The sequence below is a fragment of the Eurosta solidaginis genome, chromosome 5 (assembly GCF_040869045.1).
Source record: "Eurosta solidaginis isolate ZX-2024a chromosome 5, ASM4086904v1, whole genome shotgun sequence".
Lineage (NCBI taxonomy): Eukaryota > Metazoa > Arthropoda > Insecta > Diptera > Tephritidae > Eurosta > Eurosta solidaginis.
In genome coordinates, this window is record NC_090323.1 from 178,563,368 (window position 1) to 178,586,712 (window position 23,345).

The following is a 23,345-nucleotide window of genomic DNA, read 5'->3' on the forward strand; positions in this document are numbered from 1 at the left end:
CTCTGCTCAACTGAGTATAAAAACACTGGACAGGGAAGAACGCAGTAATTTTGAGTAAAAATCTGTGATTTCAATAATTTTACTTTTGGTTGTATATGTAATTAATTTTTATTAACCCTCTTTTGCAATGCAAGGCCTTATATACTAAGGTTTATGTTTTTTTGCCATTAGGCCCTGAAGAAGACCAAAATAAAAGGTCGAAACCTTGGCGAAAAATAAAAAAGGAATTTTTCTGATTTATTGGACTGTAAACCCGAAACCAAAAACAAATTTGCAATTTTAACTGGACGATTGATCAGTGGAAATCAGTTGTATGGTCTGACGAATCGAAATTCGAACTTTTCGGTAGTCATAGGCGTCAATATGTTCGCAGAAACGTCAATAAAAGATTCAAAGCAGATTGCATTGTGTCAACTGTGAAGCATGGCGGTGGCTCAGTGATTGGTCAATTAAAAAAAAATTGAAGGAATTATGAAAAAGACCATATACTCCAACGCCATACAACACCATCTGACATTAATTTAAGTGGCCACCAAAATCCCCGGATTTAAATCTCATCGAGCTAATGTGGGAAGAACTGGATCGACGTGAGAGAGATCTAAAGCCAACAAGCCTTTCTTACCATTTTTTCAATTCAATTTTCCACATCAAACATTTAAAAAATCATCAAAATAATGCCGAAATTGAACGCTGCAATCATCAAAGCAAAAGGTAACAATTTTCATGTAAATCGCTTAAAGTAAAATACTCATAGTTTTTTTATAAATTTTGATGTAACTTTCAGTAAAATTCATAAAAAATGCCTTCATAAAACTAAGTTGAATGTACAAAACTACTGCGAATATGTGAATAATATTTTAATAAATGATACCATAAACTGACAAAAACAACTCTCTTCATCTTGTTCTAATACTTTCCGACTGCACTGTATATACATACATTCATATCTGCTTTATTTCTATGTCTAACTTAAGTAAATTTTCACACCTTTCACTACAACCTGCAAAAAAACCAAAACATATTTACAAATAGCAAACTGTATGTGATGGCACTTATATTTTTTTTGTTGTTGCTAATGTTCCATCTTTCTTCAAATTTATGTTCTTTCTACTTATTTGCTAACAAACACATGCACACCCACATATGTTCGCAACATTTTAAATATTGCGCTCCATGGTACAACCTTTAACCTTAAGTTGTGGTGTTTTCAAAACATACCAATATTATAAAACTATTCCTTAAGTTTTGCCGGTTGTGCCTGTTGTCTACTTTCACCTTTGTTTTTTGGCTGATGGCAAAACTTTTTCACTTAACGTGGCTCATAAATTGATTTTTTCTCTTAAACGAAAACTTAAAAATTCTTGAGATGAAATTATGGTGTCAGGTTAGTTAGGGCATATGCACATTTACGCACAGATACAAAAACAATACTTGTAGTTATATGAAAAGGGGGTGATTTAAGAACTCAGAAGCTGAAGTTTTCGGAACAATAGTCGTTAGAAAACTAGACTGTGTAAACTTGGCAGAACTTCTTACATAAAATTCTTAGCTAAGTTTGAAATTAAATTAAATGAAAATAAAAAAGAAAGCTATGTTTCCAATGTGACATAGGAATTAAAAATTAATAAAATAAAACTCGCCCATGATGGAATAAAACTAGGCAGGTGATTTCAGTAGTACAACAACAAAAATGTGACAGCCCTCATAATGCGGCCATGATTTTTAAATTAGTAGGAAGGGAAAATTTTTTGTACTATTTTGCTACTCTTTTAGTACTTTAGCAATGCACTATGCCGAAAAGAGTCAAACGCGATATATCTCACTCATTAGAAACGGAAACAGGACAGAAAAGTGATGAGCCAAAACAGAAGCAATATGAAGAAAATGCAGAGGAAGTTAGAGGGAAGTGAGAAAAGTAAAGAGATCGAGAGGAATTGGGAGATTTAGAGTAAAAGTGAGAATAAGGGTAAAAGTTTGAGAGAAATTTGTAAAAAAAAGAAGCTTTCAGGTAGAATAAGAATAATATAAGGATAGGAGTAAAAGTCATAGTTATAGTTAGACTTGGATAAGAGCAAGAGCAGGAAAAGTAAGAGAAAAACGGGAAGATTTACGAAAGAATGAAAACGATGAGCAAGTTGAATGGGCCGATTAAGGTAAACTAGAAAATGTGCAGAGTGGAGAGGCAATAAGTGAGGACGAAAAATGTTAGCTGGAAGATAGGCAGGTGGATGGGTAGAGAAAGTCGGAAACATGTCTGTCTGGAGTTTGATCATACAGCTTTTTCATATTTGTTTGAACGTTTCTTGTGGTAGCCAGGTCTGTTTAAAATAAAGTATTGATGTGCCACATATTTCGTTTTCGTCATCAATGAATTTCTATGGGCTCTGATATTTTGATGCATCGTTGCTGAAAAACCTCTTCCGCTGTAAACTTTTACGTCAGTCACCACTCTCTGCTGAATGAATCTAAGAGGTAAGTTCGCTTCGTTTACATAGATAAATGTTGGGTTTCGGAAACGCGTACCGCCGATCCCTAGCTTATGTATTACAAGTCTCCCAGATAGTCTTTCGCGATCTCATGACATTTTTTCTGGTCGTCAATTATCTCGTTGACGCCAAAAGTCTGTATCTATATTCTTTAGTTGTGGGCAATAGGATACTCTGAAAACCCAGCTATTCAGTTGTATTCCATTTCTACTTAGGAAAAGAAAATAAACTCACCCGCAAAATGAAATACAGACCGCAGGCACCCTTTTCCTGTACGTGCCTTCATATGTATCTATATCAGAATGGCATAGAATTATAAGGACGGGTATTGTAATGTGACTATTTTGTAATAATGACTTCACCTGACTGGATGAGAAACTTATAACTCATTGATAATTCATCGAATTTGTAGGATTTCTTACCATTTTATTTCATACAAAAACTGAACGCACTTTTAGTTTAACCAATTATTATTTAATTCATTTAATTATTAACAAATTATTATTTAATCTATTTAAGTTCGTTTGAAATTACAACATACAACAAGTGTTCATCACTTTCATCCACATTTCAAGTTCATCACTCTACGTCCAGCACTACATTCTGCCGTCCTGATTTCATTGGACCCCGAATGAGTAAGACCACTTTTTCATATATTCTGCAACTGTCAATGTCTTTCCCGGTCCCTCGTGTTCACCCACCTTTTCAACTTCATATCGACCATTGTTCAACTTTTTAACTACTCCATATGGCCCTAAGAATTTCGGTTTTAATTTTAAACCACTGCCGAATCGGGTTCTTTTTACAGCTACTAAACCATTAATTTTATAGCTCGTTTCCTGTCTTCTTGGAAAATTATATGATGTTCTGTTTTCCTGCTGCATATGAGAAATATTTTCTTTAGCTTCAATTCCAACCAATTCTCGATCTTCATTTAACTCATTTACCGCTTCATCTTCTAAAAGCTCTTGAAGCTCTGGCACATTGACCAAACGCATATCGATTCCTGTTATAATCTTAAATGGATGATGCTTTGTGCTTCGTGGAGGTGAATTATGTATGAACTGTTGCACCCTATCTATGCACTTGTACCAATTATTTGGTGTTTCTGTGCATAGTTTCGATAACATAGGAATCACTATCTTATGCATCCTTTCCACCTGTCCATTTCCGCGTGGCACTCCTGTTGTGATTAATAAATGCTAAATTTTTTCACCCTCACAATATTCTTTAAATAAATTCGAAGTAAAAGTTCGTTTCAAATATATAGCCCTTTGATAGAGCGCACCTATATCAAACCGACAGCACGTCGATATTAAACCGATAGCTCATCGATTACAAGCCATTGGCACTTTGATAACCAACGTCTATTCCAGTTTCGGCTTCCGGCTTCTTTTCTCTCTTGTCCTTATCTTGTTTCCATTCCTTTCTTTTTTTTTGCTTTTTCGCTTCATAAACTCGATCGTACTAGCTATTGGTGCATTTCAGAAGTGCATTTCGTGCGAGCTGTTGTTGCTGGTGTAGCAGTGCTTCGCCCCATCCAATAGGTGCGACCAATCGCAAATTGTCATCAATATCCTCAAACGGGAGTCCAAGGAAATTTGCTGTTTCAACAGGGGTGGACCATAATGAGAGGGGTGTTAGAGGCGTTGGTTCCACATTACAATTAAAGAGATGGTTGGTGGCATGTGGGGACACATTGCAAGCAGGGCATACATTTAGTATGTCGGGGCTGATTCTGGATAGGTAAGAGTTTAACCTGTTACAGTATCCAGATCTAAGTTGAGCTAGAGTGACTCGCGTTTCCCTCGGGAGTGTGCGTTCCTCTTCCACAAGTTTTGGGTATTATTCTTTGAGTACTGGATGCACCGGGAAATTCCTGGCATAAAGGTCCGACGCCTGTTTGTGGAGTTCACTGAGGACCTGCTTGTGTTTTATGGCTTCATACGGCTGAGTTCTTGGGTGCCGTATTTCCTCATAATGCTTACGGAGACGACTCTTTAAGCCCTGGGCATTGTTGGCTCATCAATCAGATGTCTGTTGGGATGCCCAGCTTTATGGGTACTCAACAGGAACTGTTTAGTTAGCATCTCATTTCTTTCCCTGATGGGGAGTATTCTCACCTCATTATGAAGATGGTGCTCTGGGGACATAAGAAGACAGCCCGCGGCGGTTCTGAGAGCGGTATTTTGGCAGGCCTGTAGCTTCTTCCAGTGAGTAGTTTTTAGGCTTGGCGACCATATAGGGGATGCGTAGTATGCAATCGGCTGGCCAATTGCTTTTTAAGTGGTAATGAGCGTTTCTTTGTGTTTTCCCCAAGTACTGCCAAACCATTTAACCCCAAGGTTGTGGCGTAGTCGCAGAATATGAATTCACTGTACAGCACAAGTTGCAGCGGAGTATATATGATGTGGTTTCATGGTCGTGGGGCCCGGAGGAAAGATCGTGGTGCTTAGGAAGTATGGTATAACTCTTCTTTACATAGGGAGCATTGACATGAGTGTGCATAGTTTAAACAAATAAGCTTTCAGCGGATGCAGCAGATAAACACTATCAGTCCACGTTTATTGCGATATTGAAGGAAGCGGATTACAGTTTAAACTAATGCACTTTGTAAAGTAGTATTCAAATGAAGCTTTTGGATTTTAAATTGGACTCATTGTAGAATGGTAAACCGACTTTTGTGGATATGCCAAGTGAAAAAGGCTTACCGAGAGATGTCCTAAGAAGACAACCACTTTTTCTACCTTATTCTAGTGAGTAGTGTGGACGGTTTAATTTTGTACAATTTTAAACCGAAGAATGCAAATGTCACTCCGACTGATATTCTAAAATGTCTAAGGATAATTTTTAATAGGTGAATAAGACTGAATTATTTTCCATACTTTCGAAGGACCGATCGCTTCGGAAAATCAGACCTTGATACTAGAAGGACTACAGTGTCATCAGTGATAAGTGTTTTCCTCGGCTTTCTTTCTCAAATTCCTTAGTAGAATAATGGCCATCATTGAGTTTCCCTCAAAATTTTTAGTAGGTTAACGGCCATCATTAATCGTACCTTAGACCCTTTGCATGCACGGGATTAATTCCTTCTGCATCAGTTATTTCCAACTCAGCAGATTTCTCTTTCTTATGTTGCTTCAAAATTCCTAAACAAGAGAGATCCAAATATAACGGATGACTTTTCCTTAGAATATTCTTATGACGTGTCCACATTCTCTCTACACCGTCCATAATTTTGAGCTGCCATCGTTAAGGAAGTCTTATAGAACGAGAATGTTATTCGCAAAGAGAGGGGTCTACTTTCTTGGTAAAAGTATTTATCCTTTGAAGTTTGTGCTGAAATTGCTTTTGGTGTCATTAATTCTGGCTCACAGATTTCAATTTATAACTGCCGAGGGGTGCAAAGCTTAGAAAAACTTGCTTGTAATTGTAACAACTTTTTTGTAAGTTTTCGAAGTTGCTTTACCAGGACCTTCAGTGTTGTAGGCGGAGCATGCCACCACTACACCACGGCAGCCCGCAATTTCAGAAGCAGTTTTGGATTAAAAGTTGGGCCCTACGGTAAATAAGGACAAGAAAAAATACCTGCTGTCATCCAAGAAAGAATCGACGCATTCGCGGCTTGGGAGCCACGTCACTATTTATGGATATAAATTCTTCTATTTGAGAACCAGCATTAACAACAAAAATAACGTAAGCCTAGGGATCCAATGGAGAATAACTATTTCCAGCAAGCGCTACTTTAGACCGAGCAGGCAATAGAAAAAATAAAGTCATTTCTGGAAGAGCAAAACTCACGGTCTACAAGTGCTGTCCTAATGTGTGGCTGGGAATCATGAGTGTATCGAGAGAAGATGAGATGGCTCTAGGAGTGCTCGAGGCAAAAGTTTTCCCGAAGATTTATGGTCCTATCCAACGGCAAGTATCGAAAGGAGAATTATGAATTGTATGATTTTTACACAGATATGACGATAGTGCAGCGAATAAATATACACACAGAGAAAAAACCAATTGTAAATCGAACAAAATTGACTTAGTTAAAGAATTTTGTATGGGGCCCAAGAAAGTTGTACAGCCTACCAAAGTACTTACATAATTTATGCTCGACAATGGAAATAAAGCTTAGGCAATTTATTACCTAATTTCGTTAATTATTTATTAAGATGATGAAAAAATTTAGTAGGTTAATTATGCCTAAGTTTTAGTTGTGGTATACGCGAATTTAAGTTAATTTTACACCAGTTTTTCTCTATGTGTAAAAAGACTACGCTGGCTATGTTATGTTATGAGAATGGGCGAAGGCGATATAGACAAGAAAGTATTTAAGTCGACTCGCGGTTTGGTAGCTTAGGAAGGGGGAGACTTATACAGGTTGAGGAAGACTCCTCCACTGGTGCTTCCAACCAGCGTCAGCTATCGTGAAACAGGGATAGCTGTCCTGACTTGTTACGAAACAGCCAAAATCGCTTAGGTAGTTAAGCGCTTATTAGTGTTGATGATTATGATGAGGTTCGGTATTATTTAAGGTATCACATCGGAACAACATCTGGGTCACCAACGATCACTTGGGAATTATATTAGGTATCATGTCAGAAGAACTTCTAGAAAATTTCGAGACTTTTTCGAGCCCCTTCTAGGACCATATCGAGGATTTACGTTTTCGAAACCATTTAGTAATGTGATCATCCTTTAAGTGTCCCGAAATAGCCTCGAAATTATCCAGAAGTTGTCCCAAAGAGAAAGCTAAAATAAAACTAAAGTAATCCTGAAAATTTTCTCAATCGGCTTGTAAATTGTATCGATATGATTCCAAAAATAGTTAAGATGTAATCCTATGACCGCCCTTAAATGGTTTCAAAACAGTTACTAAATGCTTCACGTCCCAAAGTGACGTGAATATGGAAAAAACACACAAACTATAAAATTAAGGTATCACCCTAAACTTTTTTATGTTTTAGTGATGTAAGTGATTAAATTCAGAGAAATAATATTCTACATAAATCAATATCTACATAAAACTATTCATCAAATAAGCTTTCAAGTTTTATGTGAAAAATTTTCAAATTAAATGAATCCTCGAACTGTTAAATGCAACTAGAAGTGAAAGAAAAGAAGAGGCAAAAAAGCTTCAACAAATCAGTATTCGACTGTTTGTTTATACTCCTCTTTCTATTTAATTTAATGGAACTTTTATTTTTACCCTTTATACCATTCCTGCAGCCAATCAAGCTTACATTCAATAGCCCTTGAAACTTGTTGAAATACATTGGAGAATATTTTTTAAATCCCTTTTGGTTTCGATAACTTAAAAGGAAGCAAATATGCAAAAATTTGAATTAAATAAATTATTTATGAAAAATAAAATAGTCGCAAAAAATACATTCATACATATTCGATATGCTATAAGGTTTATGTATTATATACACATACACAGCTGTCCTTTACGTGTGTGTGCTTATTGTAATAGTAGCCAAATGTGCTTCCAATAACAAAATGATGGCTACGAGAAACAAAACACGAATTTGCAAAAGTTCAGGAAGCAGCTGTGTGTAAAAAATTTGTTTGAAAAATATAAATAAGCCATTTTTTATACTCAGCGTGCTTTGCACACAGAGTATATTAACTTTGATTGGATAACGGTTGGTTGTACAGGTATAAAGGAATCGAGATAGATATAGACTTCCATATATCAAAATCATCAGTATCGAAAAAAAAATTTACTGAGCCATGTCCGTCCGTCCGTCCGTCCGTCCGCCTGTCCGTCTGTCCGTTAACACGATAACTTGAGTAAATTTTGAGGTATCTTAATGAAATTTGGAATGTAAGTTCCTGGCCACTTATCTCAGATCGCTATTTAAAGTGAACGATATCGGACCATAACCACGCCCACTTTTTCGATATCGAAAATTTCGAAAGACAGATAAAATGCGATAATTCATTACCCAAGACGGATAAAGCGACCAACCTTGGTATTGGGTTGACCTTATGATACAGAAGAGAAAATTAGTAAAATTTTGGACAATGGGCGTGGTAGCGCCCACTTTTAAAAGAAGGTAATTTAAAACTTTTGCAAGCTGTAATTTGGCAGTCGTTAAAGATATCATGATGAAATTTGGCAGAAACGTTACTACTATCACTATATATGTACCAGTTAAAATTAGCAAAATCGGGTGAAGAACACACCCGCTTTAAAAAAAATATTTTTTTAAGTCAAACTTTAACAAAAAATTTAATATCTTTACAGTATATAAGTAAATTATGTCAACATTCAACTCGAGTAATGATATGGTGGAACAAAATACCAAAATAAAATAAAATTTCAAAATGGGCGTGGCTGCGCCCTTTTTCATTTAATTTATCTAGAATACTTTTAACGCCATAAGTCGAACAAAAAATTACCAATCTTTGTGAAATTTGGTAGAGGCATAGACTCTATGACGATAACTGTTTTCTGTGAAAATGGAAACCACGCCCAGTTTTTATACACAGTCGACCGTCTGTCCTTCCGCTCGGCCGTTAACATGATAACTTGAGATATATCTTTACTAAACTAAGTTCACGTACTTATCTGAACTCACTTTATCTTCGTATAAAAAATGGCTGAAATCCGACTATGACCACGCCCAATTTTTCAATATCGAAAATTACGAAAAATGAAAAAAAAGCCATAACTCTATACAAAATACGAAAAAAATGGATGAAATATGGTAATTGGATTAGTTTATTGACGCAAAATATAATTTTAGAAAAAGCTTTGTAAAATGGGTGTGACGCCTACCATATTAAGTAGAAGAAAATGAAAAAGTTCTACAGGGCGAGATCAAAAGCCCTTGGAATCATGGCAGGAATACTGTTCGTGGTATCACATATCAAAATAAATAAGCGGTACCCGACAGATGATGCTCTGGGCCACCCTTTTCCACATTATGGTCGATATTTCATTTGATATCCATCGTACAAACACATTCTAGGGTCACCCCTGGTCCACCTTTTTGGCGATATCTCGGAAAGGCGTCCTCCTATAGAACAAAGGTCCACTCCCTTTTAAAATACTTATTACTTTCATTTGAAACCCATATCGTACAAACGCATTCTAGAGTCACAACTTTTCCACGCTTATGGAGATATCTGGAAAAGGCGGCCACCTATATAACTAAGGTCCCTCCCTTATAAACTACTCATTAACACCATTCATTTCATACCCATACAGACACATTATAGATTCACCCCTGGTCCACCTTTATGACGATATCTCGAAATCCTATAGAACTAAGGCAAACTCCCTTTTAAATATTTACTAACACCTTTCATTTGATACCCATATCGTACGGTTCCCCCATAAATTCAGAAAATAAAAATTCAGAAACAAATTTTTTCAGAAAGCATTAGTCAGAACCACCGTGCTGTGATGGTAGCGTGCTCCGGCTACCACACCGTATGCCCTGGGTTCGAACCCCGGGCAAAGCAACAATAAAATTTTAGAAATAAGGTTTTTCAATTAAAAGAAAATTTTTCTAAGCGCGGCGCCCCTCGGCAGTGTTTGCCAAGCGCTCCGAGTGTATTTGTGCCATGAAAAGCTCTCAGTGAAAACTCGTCTGCCTTGCAGATGCCGTTCGGAGTCAGCATAAAACATGTTGGTCCCGTCCGGCCAATTTGTAGGGAAAATCAAGAGGAGCACGACGCAAATTGGAAGAGAAGCTCGGCCCTAGATCTCTTCGGAGGTTATCGCGCCTTACATTTATTTTTTTATTTATTTATTTTGTGGAAAAATATTTAGATGCTGGCCGTAATATATGCGCGGATAATTTCTTTACCACTCTTTACTTGGCGCGTATTTTGATGAGGAGGAAGACCGCATATGTTGGTACAGTGCGCTGCAACAAAATATTCATTCCACAAGAGTTCAAGAAGAACCCGAAGCGCACCATCAATAGTACATTATTTGGGTTCAACGAAGGGGATATAGCGTTATGCTCATACGTGCCGAAAAAAAATAAAGTGGTGAACGTGCTCTCCACAATGCACTACACCTGTCGCGTTGACGAGAAAAACCGAGAATCAAAAAGCCCTATGCCATATTAGATTACAACACCAACAAATGCGGCGTTGATACCATGGATCAAATGCTAGGCACTTACAGCTGCAAAAGAGCAACACAACGATGGACGTTGGCCATGTTTTATAATATGCTGGACGTCGCTGCATTGGCTGCTTTTACGATTTACAACGAAATGAAGCCTATAAAAAGGAGTGACAGACGGCGGTCGTTCTTGTTACTGCTAACGAAACAATTGGCCACACCAAATATCGAAGAACGTGCCCTGAACAACCATATAACCTCATATCCAAGGATACGCAATGCGATGGAAGCATTCGTTGTCAGGTTTAGAAAAACATCTTCAAATTCAAGAATAGAATATATATTTATTTGTTTTTTATTTTTCTTTTCATTTGAGGTATTACCAAGACCGATGGAAGGCAATGCACCGTCGTTTGCGGCTAGGTCAAGTAGACCGTCATGTCGCCTTTGCCGTTCTGAGTACGGCCAGCAGCGGAAAACGCGGTCATACTGCTTCGGCTGCGGCAACGCTGTTTACGGAGAACATAGCACACTTTTACATCGCTACAACACTTGCGCACAGTGCGCGGGACAAGAAGTACACGCTCAACAACAATAATTTTTAAACTTTTTTATAATAGTCTTAAGAAAATTCAAGCATAAAAAAAAAACAAAAAAAAAATTTTAAAAATTGAAAAAATAATTTTTGTATGTAGAATTTAGCTATAAACAATAAAAACAAAAAAAAAATTAAAAAAAATTTTTTTATATGAAAAAAACATGATTTACAAAAAAAGGTCCGTAGGAACCTTTTCACACGGCCGTGAAGTTCAGAGCTGTCACTAATCGGAGGGTTAAGAAGTTAAAATTCAGAAAGTAATTAGATAGCCTGGAACACAGCAACGTCGAAAGAAGGCATTATATTCAATCGAATTATGGAATATGTATGTACAACATCACCAAATTGGGTGAAGTCCATACAAATAATTCCATCGAAAGGTGGCACAATTTCATTCGAAATGCGTTTGGGATACATCCTAACATATTTATTTGCATAAATAAAATAAAAAACGGATAGGCAATAATATAAACAAAACTGCAGCAATTTTCAGCTGCAGGCGAGCCAATCGGAAACGCAAGGAAAAATATAAAGACTTCGTTTTCTTAATACTGTAAATTCAAGGGATCGCGGGTTCGAATAGAGCTCAAGGCCGAACAATAATTATTTTTTCATTATTATTGTTCTGATACATTTTTTCTTAATTGAAACAACAAAAATTGTTAATACATCCCAGAGCACGGGGAAGAAGTGTTAATAAATATGAGACTATGGCATCATAGCCATGAAACAAGTGCAATTTTCACATCCATTCTGCAACAGATGGCAGTGCTGTGAATAAAAATTGGTAAGAAAACAGGATAGAAGTAGAAATAACGAAAACAAATGAACAACCGCTGTGACAGCTGAATGTTTATAGCAGCGACGCCTAAACGTTGCCGATGAAGGAATTTAGCAGTTCCTGAAATGGATCTATACAACGAGCTTTGGCAGTTGTCTAACTTTTTTTCTTTTTTCTATTCTAATTTAAAATTTGTTCAATTAAGAAAAATTTTATCATAACAATAATAATGATAAAATAATTATTGTTAGGCCTGGAGCTCGATTCGAACCCGCGATCTTACAAATCAGTAGGCCGATATAACAACAATAACACTGGTCGACGGCCAAAATTTACCAGAGACGCCGTTATGAAATTCGTAAGTAAAGCCACCCCCTGATTTCGAAAATCGAGTTCATTTTTGATTCTATGGTACCGTTTTTGAGATATTTGCAATTTACCGTTATTCGAAAAAACCAAAAAGATGGCTCCCTTTAATTACGCATATCTCACGAACGTGTCAAGCAATTGCAAAGAAAGTTTACAGAATCGGAAAGATGATAAAATTTGCTAAAAATGCATCATACATTGTTTTTTGCTCAACCAAACTGTTTTCGAGTTATTAGCTTATCATTTCAGATTTTTGTTTTTTTTTATGAAAAAATATGAAAAAAATTACTTTTTGCGAGGGCAGCATTCCAAAAACACAACTCTTTTTACAGATTTTTTTCTTTACGTAAAGCTCTGTTTAATTAGAAAAAATATCAGCTATCATCGAAGAAAATCGATGAAAAACTAAGTGAGTTATAAGCGATCAAATAACAAGTAAGGAAGGTTAAGTTCGGGTGTAACCGAACATTACATACTCAGTTGAGAGCTATGGAGACAACATAAGGGAAAATAACCATGTAGGGAAAGTCTGGAATATGTTTGTATGACATGTGTATCAAATGAAAGGCATTAAAGAGTATTTTATGAGGGAGTGGGCCATAGTTCTATAGGTGGACGCCATTTAGGGATATAGCCATAAAGGTGGATCAGGGTTGACTCTAGAATGCGTTTGTACGATATGGGTATCAAATGAAATGTGTTAATGAGTATTTGAAAAGGGAGTAATCCTTAGTTCCATAGGTGGACGCCGTTTCGAGATATCGCCACAAAGGTGGACCAGGGGTGACTCTAGAATGTGTTTGTACGATATGGGTATCAAATTATAGGTATTAATGAGGGTTTTAAAAGGGAGTGGTGGTTGTTGTATAGGTGATCGCCTTTTCGAGATATCGCCATAAAGGTGGACCAGGGGTGACTCTAGAATGCGTTTGTACGATATGGGTATCAAATGAAAGGTGTTAATGAGTATTTTAAAAGGGAGTAATCCTTAGTTCCATAGGTGGACGCCGGTTCGAGATATCACCACAAAGGTGGACCAGGGGTGACTCTAGAATGTGTTTGTACGATATGGGTATCAAATTATAGGTATTAATGAGGGTTTTAAAAGGGAGTGATGGTTGTTGTATAGATGGTCGCCTTTTCGAGATATCGCCATAAAGGTGGACCAGGGGTGACTCTAGAATGCGTTTGTACGATATGGGTATCAAATGAAAGGTGTTTATGAGTATTTTAAAAGGGAGTAATCCTTAGTTCCACGCCGGTGTTAATGAGTATTTTAAAAGAGAGTGGGCCTTAGTTCTATAGGTGGATGCCGTTTCGAAATATCGGCAAAAAGGTGGACCAGGGGTGATTCTAGGATGTGTTTGTACGATATGGGTATCAAATTAAAGGTATTAATGAGGGTTTTAAAAGGGAGTGGTGGTTGTTGTATAGGTGGTCGCCGTTTCGAGATATCGCCATAAAGGTAGACCAGGGGTGACCCTAGTTTTTGTTTGTTCAATATGGGCATCAAACGAATGGTGTTAATGAGTATTTTAAAAGGGAGTGGGCCTTAGTTCTATAGGTGGATGCCGTTTCGAAATATCGCCAAAAAGGTGGACCAGGGGTAACTCTAGGTGGACGCCGTTTCGAGATATCGCCACAAAGGTGGACCAGGGGTGACTCTAGAATGTGTTTGTACGATATGAGTATCAAATTAAAGGTATTAATGAGGGTTTTAAAAGGGAGTGGTGGTTGTTGTATAGGTGGTCGCCTTTTCGAGATATCGCCATAAAGGTGGACCAGGGGTGACTATAGAATGCGTTTGTACGATATGGGTATCAAATGAAAGGTGTTTATGAGTATTTTAAAAGGGAGTAATCCTTAGTTCCACGCCGGTGTTAATGAGTATTTTAAAAGAGAGTGGGCCTTAGTTCTATAGGTGGATGCCGTTTCGAAATATCGCCAAAAAGGTGGACCAGGGGTGACTCTAGGATGTGTTTGTACGATATGGGTATCAAATTAAAGGTATTAATGAGGGTTTTAAAAGGGAGTGGTGGTTGTTGTATAGGTGGTCGCCGTTTCGAGATATCGCCATAAAGGTAGACCAGGGGTGACCCTAGTTTTTGTTTGTACAATATGGGTATCAAATGAAAGGTGTTAATGAGTATTTTTAAAAGGGAGTGGCCTTCGTTCTACAGGTGTTCGCCTTTTCGAGATATCGCCATAAAGGTGGACCAGGGGTGACTTTAGAATATGTTTGTACGATATGGGTATCAAATGAAAGGTTTTAATGAGTATTTTAAAAGGGCGTGGGACTTAGTTCTATAGGTGGACGCCTTTTCGAGATATCGCCATAAAGGTGGACCAGGGGTGACTCTAGAGTAAGTTTGTACGATATGGGTATCAAATTAAAGGTATTATTGAAAGTTTTAAAAGTGAGTGGTGGTAGTTGTATATGTGAAGGCATTTTCCAGATATCGACCAAAATGTGGACCAGGGTGACCCAGAACATCATCTGTTGGATACCGCTAATTTATTTATATATGTAGTACCTGCCAAGATTTTAAGGGTTTTTTATTTCGCCCTGCAGAACTTTTTTAATTTTTTTCTACTTAATATGGTAGGTGTCACAACCATTTTATAAAGTTTTTTCTAAAGTTATATTTTGCGTCAATAAAACAATCCAATTACCTTACCATGTTTCATCCCTTTTTTCGTATTTGGTATAAAATTATGGCATTTTTTTCATTTTTCGTAATTTTCGATATCGAAAAAGTGGGCGTGGTCATAGTCGGATTTCGTTCATTTTTCATACCAAGATAAAGCGAGTTCAAGTAAGTACGTGAACTAAGTTCATTAAAGATATGTCGATTTTTGCTCAAGTTATCGTGTTAACTGCCATGCGGAAGGACAGACGGACGACTGTGTATAAAAACTGGGCGTGGCATCAACCGATTTCGCCCATTTTTACAGAAAACAGTTAACGTTATAAAATCTATGCCCATACCAAATTTCAAAAGGATTGGTTAGTTTTTGTTCGAATTATGGCGTTAAAAGTATCCTAGACAAATTAAATGAAAAAGGGCGGAGCCACGCCCATTTTGAAATTTTCTTTTATTTTTGTATTTTGTTGCACCATGTCATTACTGGAGTCGAATGTTGACATAATTTACTTATATACTGTAAAGATATTAAATTTTTTGTTAAAATTTTACTTTAAAAAAAAAATTTTTTTAAAAGTAGGCGTGCTCCTTCTCCGATTTTGCTAATTTTTACTGAGCGCACATATAGTAATAGCAGTAACGTTCCTGCCAAACTTCATCATGATATCTTCAACGACTGCCAAATTACAGCTTGCAAAACTTCTAAATTACCTTCTTTTAAAAGTGGGCGGTGCCACGCCCATTGTCCAAAATTTTACTAATTTTCTATTCTGCGTCATACGTTCAACTCATCTACCAAGTTTCGTCGCTTTATCTGTCTTTTGTAATGAATTATCGCACTTTTTCGGTTTTTCGAAATTTTCGATATCGAAAAAGTGGGCGTGGTTATAGTCCGATATCGTTCATTTTAAATAGCGATCTGAGATGAGTGCTCGGGAATCTACGTACCAAATTTCATCAAGATACCTCAAAATTTACTCAAGTTATCGTGTTAACGGACGGACGGACGGACGGACGGACATGGCTCAATCAAATTTTTTTTCGATCCTGATTATTTTGATATATGGAAGTCTATATCTATCTCGATTCCTTTATATATGTACAACCAACCGTTATCCAATCAAACTTAATATACTCTGTGAGCTCTGCTCAACTGAGTATAAAAATACCCAGGCGGCGCAATTTTAACGTATACCTCAAAACGTATGTATGGTATAAAGAAGAGTGAAATATCTAGCTATGTTATGTTTCTATTTAGTTAAAAGTTCAATTTATGAATGAAATTACCCATATTTTTACCTTTTTTTAATTTATTTATGTTTATGCTATATTCTAACAATCTTTATCTTAATTTGATTTTACTATGTGGTCGAAATAATTATATGATCTACTTTGACGCTTATTCAGTTTAGGATCGGTTTCTCTTATGAGAAACCAGCAGTAATCACCCATCATTGCGACGTCCCAGAATCCTTGATATCGATTTTCAATTAATTTCATTTGCTGATGAAACCTTTCGCCATGTTCGTCACTTTCTTCGCCAAGATTTGCCGGAAAAAAGCTCAAATGTGAGTGCAGAAAGTGAATTTTTAAGGACATATTTACGCCTGGAAAGAAAATATTAGTTAGATAAACAAGTTATAGAATTTTGGGAAATACATTTTTTATAACCTTTTAATATTTACCCATTTTCGCATAATTATTGATTAAGTCGTTCACTATCTGTTCGTAGTTAGGGAGAGAAGAGAAAAGAAGCAACGACCTTTTCAAAGGATTCCCACGCTGCTGCCTCAACTGACGAGAGTAGTCCTTTGAATTGATTATTTTTGATCAACTTTTTTATTTGTGGTCCAACAAAAGTACCTTCCTTTATCTTGGCTTAAGAAATATCTGGAAAAATTGTTTTCAAATAGTCGAAGACCGAGCTTGATGTGTAAAGGTGGAAGTATGATTTTCTATTTCTTGACAAGAGGGGTGTATTTGATGTTATCCACACCAACGGTAAACTCGACTCTTTCCGGCCAATCCTTTCTGACGTAGTGGTCCTTACGAGCTCGGCTATCCCACTTGCACAAGAAGCAACAGTGCTTGGTGTAGCCACTTTGTAGACCGTATGGCATTGCAACATCTTTGAGATCAGAACATATTTTCCAATCATGCTCTTCATATTTGAAAAATTTGAGTAGTTTTTGCATTTCCTCGTAGGTTTCCTTTGTATTCACTGCATGTGCGATCGGGATAGAAAGCTTTTTGTTACCAATATGCAATAATACAGCCTTCCAACTCAGTTTATTGCTGTCTATGAACAATCGCCACTCTTTTGAATCATATGTTTGACCAAACTCTTTGAATAAACCAGGAATGTCGTTGCAGTAGCATATACTGTCTTTCTTGGTATAGTGTTTGGAAAATGGTTCGTGACGAGTTCTACAATATATCACCTTAACATCGGATGACACAAATTTAAATTGTTGCATACGAGAAGTGTGGATCTCGGCCTCTTCCTTGGATAGTTCCAAATCTCTTATCCAATAATTAAGTTGTGCTTGTGACAGAACGTTTCTCTCGTTTCCCATGCGAAATTCAGTACAACTTGATTCCCCGCACTAAGATATTACTGTTGACAATGGAACTGAATCCGCAACTGCCGTTGAATGTAGTACTGGTAATGTCACTGTAGGTACGCTGGCAGAGGTTACTCTTCTTGATCTTACAACGCCAAGTACTTTTGTTTGACAAATATAACACACTGTTGAATGGCAAGTAGGTTCTCTCCATATCAATGGTGTATCAAATTTTATTTGTTGTCCTAATTCCGACTGAATCAATTCTACTCGACACGATGTACACAAAGTGTTCGGTGTTCACGGTTTTTCAGCATTTTTAGGCTCAATGCCAAAATACTTGGAGTATAAAGTTTTCATATGATCTGAGAACACTCGTCGTCGCCTTATGATAGTATATTGGCCACACGTGAAACAGAACATATCTGGATCGTTATTACACTCAAATTCGCGCGTCCTGTTACTCATTTTATTATTTTAATAAATCACTGGTTTGAAATTTGACTTATGAACTGAACTATCTCCGGCGAGCCTTGCAGATGTTATGAAGTTTCAAGGCGCATTAACTCATATTTATACTCGGAACAAGAATAAAATTGAAAAAATCAAATCTTACCTAGATTACCTAGACAGAAAGTTCCCTTTTATACGAAGCCGGGAAAAGAAGATACTAACTGCTTTTGTCTGTGTCTTACAATTTTGAAAATCTACTTACATATTTACCCACAAGTGACGGAAATATATGCTTATAACTACATGCCTACAGCAGGTTTCGAACCCAACCACGCTTCCTTTCGATGCAACCACTCTACCTACTATAAAACCAATCGAGTATTAAAAGTACTATTTGATTTAGTTAAAGAAAAGGTATTATCATTGGTATGGTGTTATTCGTTTATCCGGATAATATCCCATTTGCACTTTATACCTTTAATATATGTATTTATACATACACTGAAGTTGCGCGATCTTAAAATCAGTTGGCCGATATAACAACAAAAACTGGGTATTTTTATTTGATCGCTTATAACTTACGTAGTTTTACATCGATTTTCTTCGATGATAGCTTATCTTTTTTCTAATTAAACAGGGCTTTACGTAAAGAAAAAATATCTGGAAAAAAGTTGTCGTCAATTTTCGAAATCAGGGGGTGATTTTGCATACGAATTTCATAACGGCGTTTCTGGTAAAGAGAAAAAGCTAAAGTTCGTGGTCCAGTGTAATTGTAAACTCATTTGAAAAAGATAAACGCGAAAAAAATAAATTAATTACATGCTTGCTAATGCACACAATTCAAAATTTTAGATTATAATACTTTTTCTTTATACATAATTCCTTCCAAATAAATAAACGTTTTTGAATTTTGAGAAAAATTTAATGTTTTTTCTGTCGTCTGATTACTTTCTGAATTTTGATTTCTGAATTTTGCCTTCTGAAATTTGACTTCTGAATTTTCACTTCTGAAACTTGACTTCTGCAATTTGCTTCTGAAATTTGAATTTAGAAATTAGACTTCTGAGATATGACTTCTGAGTTTTGACCTCTGAATTTTGACTTTATGATAAAAGGGTTCTGACTAATGTTTTCTGAAAAAATGTGTTTCTGCATTTTTGCTTTCTGAATTTATGGGGGGCACCATATCGTACAAACACATTTTAGAGTCACCCCTGATCCACCTTTATGGCGATATCCCGAAATGGCTTCTACCTATAGTACTATGGCCCACTCCCTTTTAAAATACTCATTAACACCTTCCATTTGATACCCATGTCATACAAACACATTCCAGGGTTAGCCTAGTGTTTAAGCGACTTAAACTAAGAGTTTTTTCTTTCGTTTGTTTCATAAGCGCTGAAATTTAGTTTTTAATTTAAAATGGAGGTTCTTCGAGTAGAAAATGGGGTGCCAATACCTCAGAGCCCAGTGCTCGCCTCCACATCACATTTTGAAAGGGGTCTTCAAATAGAAGATGAGGTGGCTCATTAGAGCGAAACCTCAGAGTTCCCTATGCTCGCCCCAAATTAAATAAATAAAGGTTTTTCTAGTAGAAAATGGGGTGCTAATACCTCAGAGCCCCCTGCTCGCCTCCATATCACATTTTTAAAGGGGTCTTCAAATAGAAGATGAGGTGGCTCATTAGAGCGAAACCTCAGAGTTCCCTATGCTCGCCCCAAATTAAATAAATAAAGGTGTACCGATGCTTTGCATCGTCCCGTGTTTTAAATACACCATAAATTATATGAACATAAAATACAGTCCATTAAACTAATAATTTATAAAATAATAGATTTAAAAAATGCTTGGTTGCAGTGGGCTTTGAACCCTCAACCTCAAACGTTTGAGTCGGGTACGTCATCCACTGTGCCACGACTCATACGCCTACAAGCATATCAAATTACTCCCTTATAACTCACAATAAAACTGCTCGCCCTCAACTGCCCCACGCTTAGCTACCTAGGTTCCTTTTCATACATGGTAATTATTTTGTCTACAAAGATTTCAGCTGAGTATGTAATGTTCGGTTACACCCGAAATTAGCCTTCCTTACTTATTTTATGATCCTTTTTGATTGCAGTGAAGTGACGCAAAAGCAGCAATTCATAAATATTAAACGGCGCTCATCAATATCGTGGCGTGGCGGACGAACTTCATTTTTGAGTGTGGGTAAAGTGAAAGAGTTGGAAGTGGAATGAAAATGTCTGCAGTATGCTCTTCGTATAAATATGTTTATGTAAGTATATATGTGTATATATGCTTTATCATGTAATACCGAATTACACACGTCCCTTTATGTGCGTTTATCAAAGAATTGAACATTGAAAATTAAACTTTTCCTGCATTTTTCAGTGACACAAAAACAAAAAAAAAAATTGGTAATGCAGTCTAGCATCGGCAAAAAATTTTCCAGAAAATTTGTGCAAAATTACAAAAAATATTAAGTTGAATTTAAAGTTTGAAGAAATTTTTTTTTATTTAGGACCTTAAGGAATATTGAAAATTAGATCAAAAAGTTCTGAAAAACTTCGCCAAATTGTTATCTTATTTAAAAAGTGGAAAATCTTTTATATTTGAAAACAAACAAATTAAAAAAAAAACAAGTAAGGACGGGACTGTCTCCGGCTGTGCCGAAGACTTCATACCTTTCATGAATGGGGCTGAACAATAATCTTATCCCGTTCGTAATCTCCAAATAATCGGATGTATAAGATAAGAAATATATAGATGTACATACCCAAACGATTTTTAAGATAACTATAAAATAAAAAATGGCAAAAAACCCCCTTATCTGAACGATCGGTTGTAAGGGATATTAATTATATATAGCTCCGATCGAAATTATTTTTACAGGAAATCTTCTATGATATATTAGAATATATATCACCAAGTTTCACGTTTTTATATTGAAAACAAACGAGAAATGGCCAAAAATCTTTCTATCTGAATGATCGGTTGTATGGGATATATACTAAATATAGCTCCGATCTAAGTGCTTTTTTTAGGATATCTTCTATGATATATTGGAATATATATCACCAAGTTTCACGCTTATACTTTTTAAATTGCGGCAGAAATGACCAAAATCGTCTTATCTGAACGATCGGTTGTATGGGAGATATATGTTATAGTGGTCCGATCCTACCAGATCCAACAAATGTCTAATATAATACAAAAATACATCCTTGTGCCAAATTTCATTGAGATATCTCAAAATTTGAGGGACTAGTTTGCGATCAAACCGACATACGGACGGACGGACAGACGGACATGGCTATATCAACTCAGTTTTCTCAACGTTACAAACAGCGGACCAAAGTTAATATACCATTTCATGTTCATGAAAGGTATAAAAAAGCAATTAAAGTTGTGACTGTCTTCGGCTGTGTGAAGACTTCATAACTTTCATGAAGGGAGCAGAGCAAGAATCTTATCCTAGTGGTTGTACCTGAATAATCGGTTGTATATGGTGTGGAGAATAGTTATACATAAGCGAAATTTTCGATAAATAAAGAATGAAAAAAAAAATATAAAAATTTTAAGCACTTCATTTACGTAAAAGTAGGAATATCAGCGAAAAATGTGTCCTTATACAAAGACATATTCTTGCTGAACTTTGATTATAAAATTTTGAAATAGAAATTGTAAAAATATTTATGAGAAATGAAAATAACAATTTTTGTTGTCTGACAAGAACCAGAAGAGAAGTAGGAATAATGAAGACAAACAAAAAACCGCTGTGATAGCTGAATGGTTATAGCAGCGGCGCCTAAACGTTGCCGATGAAGGAATTTAGCAGTTCCCGAAATGGATCTATACAACGAGCTTTGGCAGTTGTCTAAATTTTTTCTTTCTTCTATTCTAATTTAATAATTTTTTCAATTAAGAAAAAATTTATCATAACAATAATAATGATAAATAATTATTGTTAGGCCTTGAGCTCGATTCGAACCCGCGATCTTAGAAATGAAAATATAAAAGCGTAGAGCATATTACTTGCATTGGAAAGTTGGCAGTAAAGGAGTCAACTTATAAATATATAGTCAATTATTTTTTATTTTATTTTTCTTTTCTACTTATTAGTTATAGGTGAAAAAGATTGGTGCCTTATTTATTAAAAGGGAAAACTTGTTTTTATTAATTCAGAATGCATACAATGCTTGTTATGAATTGAAACTTTCCATTACAGAATTACAGATGTCGGCTCGGAATCAACTCGACAACGCAACACTACGCAGAATTACGATGCCTTAACAAAATTCATAATTCATGCAAAGTAGACCATTAGTTAAAATAATGTAGATACCTCAGTCCCAGTACAACAAATTGAAAATGTATTTAGTAACATAACTCCTAGTCTAGCACAAACTAGAATTCATTTCAAGATCGATTGGATTCCAAATTCGAGGTTTTTCTCTCCTTTATTGTATTGTCTCAGATTTTTCAATTACGTGAGAAGATTGTAGCCAATGGAAAGCCTCTTAAAAACCAATCGCGAGATTCCCGCCCGTTCCGTACAATTTTTCTTAATGTATTATGTTTTATATATGTTGGCGGCCACCGTGGTGTCATGCTAGCGTGCTCCGCCTACCACAACGTATGCCCTGGGTTCACACCCCGGGCAAAGCAACATCAAATTTTTAGAAATAATATTTAGAATAAAATTTTTCTAAGTGGGGTCGCCCCTCGGCAGTTTTTGGCAAGCGCTCCGAGTGTATTTCTGCCATGAAAGCTCTTGTGAAAATTCATCTGCCTTGCAGATGTCGTTCGGAGCCGGCATAAAACATGTAGGTCCTGCCCGTCCAATTTGTAGGGAAAATCAAGAGGAGCATGACGCAAATTGGAAGAGAAGATCGGCCTTAGACCTCATCGGAGGTTATCGCGTCTTATATTTGTTTTCTTTTATGTTTTATACTGTCATCGGCCTCTGATTTCAGTTTTAAATTTCAAATTTCTAGCTTATCTATAAGTAACTTTAAAGCCGGTTTAGTTATGACGTATTCGCATGTATTTCATGAAATTTGAAGCTTCAAGCTGTTAAAATGAAGCAGAAGTGACAAAGAGCTTTGTTATATACTATACATAGTACCAATTTCTACGATTTTTGCATACAACAATGTGTGTCATATACGAAATAATTTGTTAAGGTTTGAAGCTTTTATTTCATAAATTGAAGAAAATAGGGGGGGGGGGATATATTCTGTAGTTGTCTGATCCGGTCTGTTCCAATAAATATCGTATCTGACATTATTATAAATCCGCTGACCAAATTTAGTTAAGATGTATATAACCAGGGATGCACCTTAACGTTAAGCTAATCGTTT

The 23,345-nt window shown here is 36.3% G+C and overlaps 1 protein-coding gene across 4 annotated transcripts in view; it reads left to right on the forward strand.

Moving 5' to 3' along the window:
• Ir64a (Ionotropic receptor 64a) overlaps positions 1-23,345 on the forward strand; it is a 685,241-nt gene that overhangs the window by 553,001 nt on the left and 108,895 nt on the right. For 2 of the 4 annotated variants that reach the window (XM_067757676.1, XM_067757681.1), the window contains one exon: positions 172-279. The exons of the other annotated variants lie outside the window; for them this stretch is intronic. In XM_067757676.1, coding sequence (XP_067613777.1) covers positions 172-219 — 48 coding nt within the window. In that variant the 3' untranslated portion in view covers positions 220-279. Of the gene's footprint in view, positions 1-171; positions 280-23,345 lie in introns of those variants that run through there. 4 annotated transcript variants of the gene reach the window in all.